The following is a 9,197-nucleotide window of genomic DNA, read 5'->3' on the forward strand; positions in this document are numbered from 1 at the left end:
CTTCTGTGTTTGCTTCTGAGTTGTTGCATCAGTGCAGTCTGTTTGTGGAAGGAAGCTAATTGCTAAACATCACTTGTTGAAGTCAGGTGGGGGATGGTAACATAGTGAGATGCCTTTATGGATGTTGAGAACGTCCAAAATTCTGACAACAAGCAACTTCAGGGGTTACTGTGGGTAGTCTTTTGGGTTTTTTTAAAAATATAACCAATTTACAGACTGTCTCTAACAACCATTAAGATATGAAACAGCAGAAGGTACAAAACTTCTTTGTGGAACAGTATAGTTAGTTTATAATGGTACAATTCTGTATGTCAAGCCAGATCCTTTCTGTAACACCTTTTTACGAAAGGCAACTGTGTGTTCGTCATTCACAATATAATGATCAGTATTCAACTTTTGAGAAACAAACAAAAATAGTAAGTTCTACTTTTATGGGAAGTGTACTTTTCTTTCCAGGTCTTGTTTACTGTAGCAGCTAAAGTGAATCAGAATGCCTCTTAATGATGACCAGAACAGTGATTCAGATTCTTCGCGCCACTCTGAAAGCACAGCTTCTTCTAGTGACTCTGAATATTCAAGACAGAGCTTTAACAGTGATTCTTCGAGCAAACCCAGTTCGCCAGCATGTAAGCCTGTTTCAACCTTGCCTACGTTCTGTATGAACAGATAAGGCTAACTTACCTTGTTTCTCTTTGCTGTCATGGGGATTCTGAATATCTGTTTAAGAGTGATAAGAGAAAGGCATGACTTTCTCTCTGCTGTGGAGCAGCATGTCTCCTTGTATGTGGAACACCACCGGCTGTATCTGTGCACTCCTTCCCCTCAAAGTGTAAGGGAAGTGTGCCACCATAGACATCCTAATCTTGAGCTAATCTTGATGTTGTAGCAGTCTCCCTCTCAAACAGATATGGCTTTGTGCAAAGAGTGGGTTTCTTCTGTTTGCTCCATACACTGAAGAATTAACATTTTTTTTTGTCATAAATATTAGGATCGAACAGAAAATACACATTTGTACAAAGTAGGTATTTAGAGTAATGATAAATAAAACCTTGGTTAAGATGTGCTTCATATTCATGTCTGTAAGCATTCTCAGACCATGCATACTATTGAGCATCTCTGTAAGTGGAATCTTATGATAAAACAAGCTTGTTAGTGGAGCTGCAACTGGAAGCTGGCTATTGGTTGTTCTTTATTACGAGCCTTCAAAGGTTTAATTCCAAATACAGAATTAAATTACAGAATTTGGGGGTCTAGAAACTTTGGGAACTTACACTTGCTTTTCAATGTGAAGTTTCTGCTATATCATTAATACTTCTTTGTAAAAAGGGAGTATAAATTATGATGCATCCGCTATGGAACTTAGCAAGCAGTTCTCAGGTCAGTAACTTCAGAACCTTCTCTACAGGCAATAACATCACAACATAGCCATAATGTGCTCAGAATTATAATGGACATCTGGTATCTTGTTATTGCCCATGCTTTTGGTCTGATGGATGTTACAGCACAGCCAATAAGGAATCTGCAGAACGCGAGATCCTGTTTTAAAAGAAAAAAGATAGCTTAGTTAAGATGCAGAAATAAGAAATTGCTTTTCAAAATGTTATGAGGCTTGTGTGGTATCCCCACACACACCCCTCTGATAAGCTGGGAGTTTCCTGGGTTAGTGTTTTAAGAAGATATAAAGACCTAGTAATCCTAGGCTGTTTCTTCTAGAGTACTAGAGTTCAATTAGCAAGTAGTAAATTTTCTAAATTTTAATGTTTTCAGTAGCACTTATCAGCTATATATTTGGCTTGACTTGATCTTGTTTGTTCCATCAGCAAGCCCTCCCAAGGTTATTACATTTGATGAACTGATGGCAGCTGCAAGAAATTTGACAGACTTGACTCTTGCTCATGAAATTGCTGTAAATGCAAATTTTTGCATTAAACATGAAGACCTACCACAGAACAGGTAAGAGCCTGAATTTTGCAAAAAGCAGCATTGGGGCTGGGAAGAGAGGAGACATGAATGGGTCAGCAAATTAAAACAAAAAAACAACGAAAAAGACCAAACCAAAACATCTTGAAATGCTACAGATTTTTATCCTGCACCTCCAGGAGTCACTGTCAAAGCTATCTTGCTTGGAACAAGTGTTGCAGTCCGGCTGAAGTGATATACTGTCTTGGAGAATATTGCTCTGTCTTAAATGTCATGTGGAAGATAAAAGGCTAATGGAATATGAATGCCCAGAGTGGAGATGAGTATCGGTCTGTTCTGTGCACTTCCAAGCCCTGTGGAAAAGACTGCCTATGCAGTTGTATAGGGTAGCTCATTGGTGCTATAGTGATAAGAAGATAGAGCTCATTGTGAACATAGATCCAATATTAGCCCCAGAAGGGATGCAGAAATACCTAGAGATCAAAGGATGTGAGAAGTAACTTCCATAATGTAGGTAGCTAAATTGTTCTTGCTTACAGAGACAGAATCTAACTTAAAAATGACCCTGGTCTTTACTTTGAAGAAAAAAGGAAAGGTAGTATCTCTTTACCTCTGTCTCAATTGATAGCACTACTTTATAAAACACAGGTGCTTTAGGGGAGATGTGTCAGTCTAGACCATGTTTTGGGAGCTGATGATAATCCACAGCCCAAGAAAGATAGGGTTGCAAGACACAATAGCTGGTGAGGTGTTGTGTGTTTCCCAAGAGGCGATTAGGCTAATATAAAACAATATTACTGTGGATGAAAGCTAGTTGGAGGTCTTTTCTCTATCTAATTGACTTATTCCACAGCTTTGCAGGCAAAGTGAAACAAATTGTCCACAAGGCGTTTTGGGATCTTTTGGAATCAGAACTGAATGAAGATCCTCCAGAATATGATCATGCTATCAAGCTCTTTGAGGAAATTAAGGAGGTAACATTCCTCCCTCCCTGCCTTCCTGTATTGTTTTGTGAGCTTAGGTGTGAGAGCGTCTTACCTCACTGAGGGGTCTGCTAACTCAGTCAAGCCAACACCTGCAAGTTCTTTAAGATGAAACCATGATTATTCAGAACTGCAAACAGGTGTCTATAGTGTGTTTATATTAACCATGAATATGGCCACAAACACACAGTGGCATGTCCACTCAGCTTTCATTGTATGATTAGTTGCAAGTCAGCTCTTTTCTCAAAGCTTCACATCTCTACTAGCCTCTTTCCAGCAACGTATTGTGAGCTTAGGGCATGAACAGGAGTATAAACATGACTGCACCTGCCCAAATAGATGTTATTGTTTGTGATCATTGCATGAGGGACTATACAGACCTTCAATCCTGGCGCAATACTAAGTCTTTCAAAATAATAGATGTTTGTTTTACAGGGCAGCCTCCCAGTATTTGAAAGGTTTGTTGTTGACATGCTTTCTGGTTTAGTGGCTTTGAGCATTTTTGTGGAACTGTACTGTGATCCTTTTAACAGTCTTTTTTTCCTGCTACCCTTAGATAATGTTCAGTCTCAGCATGTCTTGTTATAGTCAAGTCAGCTAAATACACTTGATGTTAATATTAAAACATTACTTCAGCATGTTTACTAAGTGGTTTGGTTTTTATTGATAAGCTTTTCCTTTTTTTTTTTTACCCTACTTTAGATTCTTCTTTCCTTCCTGACTCCTGGAGCAAACAGGATTCACAATCAAATCTGTGAAGTTCTAGATACAGATCTTATAAGACAGCAGGCAGAACATAATGCTGTTGATATTCATGGGCTAGCCAACTATATCATCAACACTATGGGAAAGTTATGTGCTCCAATAAGAGACAATGATATAAAACAGTTAAAAGCAACTGACAACATTGTAGAATTACTGAGGTTGGTATTTGGGGGGTATTTTTAGAGGAAAAAGCCTCTTCTCTGAAAGAGTACTGGGTAGTGGAAGGCGGGTAAAAATCTTAGAAGTTTTAAATTGTGTTGATTACATAACACCTGTTTTCAAACTATAGGAACACTTACTTTTATACAGAAGCATTAAAGGGGAGGAGCTATGACACACCTACCAGAAAATTATGTGTATCTTACTTTGTAATGAAATGGGTAGAATGCCTAGATCAAACACTACCAGCTCTGAGTATCTAAGCCACTGAACAACAGAAAAAGCGCTCTTGCAATAATCTGTGTTTTGGAGACTGCTTTTTCAGCCTTGTTCATCCTTACAAAATTTAAGCAGCACACTTGCACTGTTCCTTCTTGCACTGTTTATTGCATGCTTCCTCTTGGAGGACAAACTTTGGATTTAAAATGTCTTTAGTAAAGATCTTTCTTGAACTTGAGGAAGACACTTTCATAAAAGGCTAGAAACCAGCTTACTGCTCCTTAGCACTGAAATATTAAGAGTAGATGGCAGTTGTTGCTCTGCTGGTTTATTGCAACTTGGATCATATACAGGGAGTGAAGCAACTGGGTCAGAACGATTGTTTTTCTTGGTGCTACTAGAGTGACTAAAAGGTTAAAATCTATTCTTTTGGGCTGAAACGTGCCGATTGGTATAGTTCTTGAAAACCCTTCTCTTACCGTTACGGGGTAGTAACACTTACTCATGATATGTATTTGTCCTGTTCTCTGTAGCTCACACCAAGCCTTATACACAATACTCCTTCAAGTATTCTGGAAGACAGGTAACATACCTGTTACACTGAAATACCAGTGAAGGAGTTTACTTCTCCCAAAATTGAAATTACAGTGCTAATGTGGGTGTACCTCATGCATGCTGGTGAAAATCAGTAGACTATTGTAATTGTAAAATTTTAAACTCTTCCTTTCAGAGAAATATTCCGTGTTTTGGACCTGATGAAAATGGATATGGCTAATTACACAATTCAAAACCTCAGGCCATACCTTCAGCGTAATTTGGTGGACTATGAAAGAACAAAATTCCAGGAAGTTCTTGAAGAAACACCAAGTAGGTATCATGCTATATTTAATGTAAACTGTTCTTAAAAAGGAGGGTTATTTAAAGACATGCTATAAAAATCTTATCCATTGCAGTTAATTTGGAGGAAAATGTTGATTTCTTGTCTGGATCTAACTAATGCAAAAAACAGTGTTGCTTAACTTGCTATGAAGTATGTTTATGCGTAATCTGGGGTGCTTTCAAACAAATTTGTACTTGCTAAATTGCTGGTATCTGAAAAAGAAGCAAAACAATGGCTCTTACTTTCTGGAGGCAGAAGCCCCTGCATACTGAAAGATGAGACTTTCTCTTTTGTATGCAGCCAGACTGTTGTTAGCCTGAAGGAAGCATGTAAAACCAGTTAGTGTTCCTGAAAGCTGGAAAGGACAGGATCAGTTTTTTAATAAACAAAAGGCAGGCTCTCAGGAAATCTTAAGTGATATGAAGTCAACTTGATCTACTGTTACAGGTTTTGTGTAATATGCCTAAACAGTCTTCAGGAAAATATATTTTCCAAGAAGAAAAAGTAGACTTACTAACATCTGGAGCAGGGGCTTTCAAAATGGGAACCCTGAGCCACTGATAGGGCCTGCAGTGTTTATATGTGCAGCCTTGAGAAAGGCCTCCTTAAAAGCATTTCACTTACTGTTAATACAGTTTCTCTCTTCACTTCTACTTTCCAGTTTTGTGCCCCAACTATTAAGTGGCCTTCCTAAAAAAGGGAAAAATGCTTTGGGAACTCAGACTTTAAGGTGTGTTTTTAACACAAAAATCTTGGCTGAAGTCTAACAATTTGTTGTTGGGTTTGTACACGCTACCTAGGATATTAAGGTGACCTGTGGAAGATGGTCAGTGGAAAAAAGTGAGGGAGAGGATTTACATGTATGAAGATTCACTGTCCACTATGTTCATTTAGTCTTCACAAGTTCAATACTCTTGTTTATGTATACAACTCTTTTCCTCAAGCTACTGCTTATTTTGATGAAAACATGTAGTAAATCTGTGCTGATTTGCAATGCTTAGGTGCCCTGGACCTCACAACAGAATGGATAAAGGAATCAATAGAAGATGAATTGTCATCTGTTTCTGATGAATCTTCATCATCCCCTGGTGCTGATAGTAGTTCTAAACGAATTATTAGTCCTACACTGGTGCTAAACAACAGCTACTTGAAACTGTTACAGTGGGATTATCGCAAAACAATTCCAGAGGTAGGAAGTGTATTTCAGTGTCTTCAGATTTCTAGCTGTATGAAAACATTGGTGTAGTGTAATAAGCCTGCCATTGATGACAATAGGTGAAGTATTCTCTTGCACTTCTTAGATTTCTGAATAGTAAATTTGGAATTTGGAGACTATATGCTAGTCTAGTTTCTAAAATAGGAGATGGGCAAGTCAACAACTAGAAAAGAACAGCATAAAGGTTATTTTTCCTCTATCCAATCCCAGCTCACCAGCTCCTCCCTAAGAGCAGTCCTGGGCATGGTCAAAGGCTAGGCCTTGTACTGATAGCATTTGGCTTTCTGTATCTTTGAGAGAACTGACTACAGCATCCTGTTTTCCTAACAGCAGCAGGTATTGGTGGGATAGCTCTTGCTTTAGAACAGAATCAGTAAAAACTTGAAGCCAATAAATAAAATAGATATTCACCCTTTCTTAGTGCATATAAACTATTGCTTCAAGAATCAGTGTTCAGTTTTTCCCTCGAACTCCTTGATTACTGACCTCTGCAACTATCTATAAAGCCAGTTTGAAATTAGCCATCACTCAGGGCTAAAATTAGCATCTGCAGCGGGTGCTTTAGCTGTACTTAGTGTGACCTGGCAGAGAATTTGCTAAATACATGAGGATGCTCTCAGTGTCTTGGTCAGTGAATGGAAGGGAAACCACCTTACTCTTACCTTCCTTTGAACAGTTTTGAATAAAAGCTACACACAGGTATCCTCTGGATCTAGTTTGTCATACTATGAAATTACTACTAGTTGAATGTTAGTGCCCCTGTGCTTCTCAGTGGAGAGATCTGGTTAGGATGAAATATTTCTAACCTAAAATAAGTCATTCTAGCTACATCTTGCTGTGGGGAATTACTTACATTCTTGGTATGATCAACTGGCTTTTTGCCTGTAGCAGTTTAGGTATCAGTTGCAGAACCTGCTCTGGTGGATGAACTGGTGGTTGTCATGCACAGTTCATTGCTTTCCATCACTTATACAGATAATAGCGTTTTTTGAAGGACAGCTGAATACAGAAGACTATTCTGTCTGTAACCTTGATCACTACAATGTCCTCAGGATTCCCTGAGCATTCCACATCATGGGCTGACTTGTTGGTCACAGATTTCTGTCATCAGTGATGAGGAATAATATGCAACGTTGTCAGTTACCTTTCTTCTGGCCACGGGTTTACTTCTGGTACTCGTATATAATGCCACTTTGTGCAGTAGTACATATTCAGGGTTTCAGCTGCTGTCTCTTCTGACTTTGCATATTTGTGATGAAAAGTATTAATGCTTCATGACAACATCCTGTATCTGTCCTTTTCCCTGCCTCTCTCCCTCTGTATTCCTAAATTAGTATTATTGTTTCAATTCTAGACTCTAATAACAGATGAAGCTCGTCTTCAGGAGTTGCGAGAAAAGCTCAATCAGTTAAAAATCATAGCTTGTGTTTGTCTCATAACAAATAATATGGTGGGTGCGGCAATTGTAGATGTGCCTGATTTTGGTGATGAACTGAAAAGGATCTCTGTTCCTCTTCTTGAAGGAATGAACAAGAAGTAAGGCTTTGTTTTTATAATTCTTTTTTTTAACAGTAAATACCAGGTGGATCTGAAAACCCTTGGAAACAATTCAAATGTCATAGTCAGTGCTTGTTAATAATGGGAAGACACCAAATTTTAGTTATCTACATTCCCTTTACAACACAAGTCCAGTGTATGTTAGGCACATGCTTTCAAAGTGATATTTTAATGAAATCTTGATGTTAGTCTACAGAATTCAGAGCCTAGTACTAAAGTTCATTCATACGCTCTTGATACTGGAGAGACTGGGGCAATACATTCACTGTCTTGCCAGTTGCTTCAAACTTCTTGTAGGTACTTTAAGTTATTTGTCTGCCTGTGTTTGCTGCCACTTGCACTACAAGCAAGTCTGATGTGATCTGAAAGAGTACCTCATAAATAGCTTTCCACTCTGCTTTTTCTCGTGAAATGCTATGTGTGTGGCCCAGGAAAACACCTAAGCATAAGGGCAAAATGAACTGGTGTTACTGCTGCACACTTGAAATTGCTTTTTCTTTTTGAATTACAATTAGGTCCTTATTTCATCTTCCATGTGGAGATTTGTCCTGTATCTGTAGATGTACATAAATCTGTAAAAAAAAAAACTTTTCTAAATTCTGTTGTTACAGAGAGCAGGTTGAAAATAAAAGGGAAAGGAGACAAGTGAGGTCACCTTACAAACTATGCTACAGAAACTACAACAGTTTTAATGCTTTTCTATTTCTTTCTTCCAGAACTTTTGATTTGAAGGAGGCTCTGAATGCTATTGGTGTCCAGATTTGCAGCGAAGTGAACAGGTCTCTAACTGAAAGAGGTCTTCCCACTCTTAATGAAGAAATACAGAGCAATTTAATAGGTCAAATAACTCATATTGTTGAGGAGAATAATCCCATCAGTTCCTTGATCGGTTAGTAAAATAATACATAATTGTGTCATTGTATGTGTCTGTATATAAACTTACTCCCAGCAAGCTTAATCAGCTGTCTAATTATTTTAAAATTTTTTTTCTAATTGCAGTATTTTACTGAGTCAGCTAAGAGTAAGGAAATGTTACTGGTGGATGGTGTTCTTGGTATGCTGCAGAGCATGGCTAGTCACAGCTAGAAATAATGTAAAAAGTGCCTATACAAACAAGCCTAGACATGCTGGTATTTTGGAGAAGAATGTAGAAAAATTAGTACTGTTCAGTCTCCTGTGTGTCAATTCTGGGTTTAAACCTAGTGGTTTTTTTCTTGGAGACTACTTCATATTAGGTAATGTAACTTGTTGCAGCAGGTTTATGCTGTGTTGACCTTGCAGGAGCAACTAAGAAGCTTTCAGTATTGCTTCCCACTGCAACATGGGCTTGGGAAAGTTGTTACCTACATTGTTGGATTTTTTTTTTTGACTGTGCTGATGTGCAGGGTGCTTACAAAGCAAGTATGACTTTATCTTGGGTTTACATATGGTCTGAGCATACTTTGTTCCATTTCAGACAAACGAATCCAGTTCTTCATGAGAAGCTTGCTTGCTCTTC

At 38.3% G+C, this 9,197-nt stretch overlaps 1 protein-coding gene across 1 annotated transcript in view; it reads left to right on the forward strand.

The window, feature by feature from the left end:
• The first annotated feature begins 508 nt into the window (after positions 1-508).
• The window catches only part of LOC104468169 (T-complex protein 11-like protein 2), an 8,909-nt gene continuing 220 nt past the window's right edge, over positions 509-9,197 (forward strand). The window contains 10 exon segments of the mRNA XM_010082203.1: positions 509-626; positions 1,733-1,735; positions 1,821-1,953; positions 2,774-2,894; positions 3,606-3,826; positions 4,777-4,913; positions 5,928-6,115; positions 7,497-7,678; positions 8,416-8,588; positions 9,156-9,196. Coding sequence (XP_010080505.1) covers positions 1,856-1,953; positions 2,774-2,894; positions 3,606-3,826; positions 4,777-4,913; positions 5,928-6,115; positions 7,497-7,678; positions 8,416-8,588; positions 9,156-9,196 — 1,161 coding nt within the window. The 5' untranslated portion in view covers positions 509-626; positions 1,733-1,735; positions 1,821-1,855.

The sequence above is a fragment of the Pterocles gutturalis genome, unplaced genomic scaffold (genome assembly GCF_000699245.1).
Source record: "Pterocles gutturalis isolate BGI_N339 unplaced genomic scaffold, ASM69924v1 scaffold18489, whole genome shotgun sequence".
NCBI lineage: Eukaryota > Metazoa > Chordata > Aves > Pterocliformes > Pteroclidae > Pterocles > Pterocles gutturalis.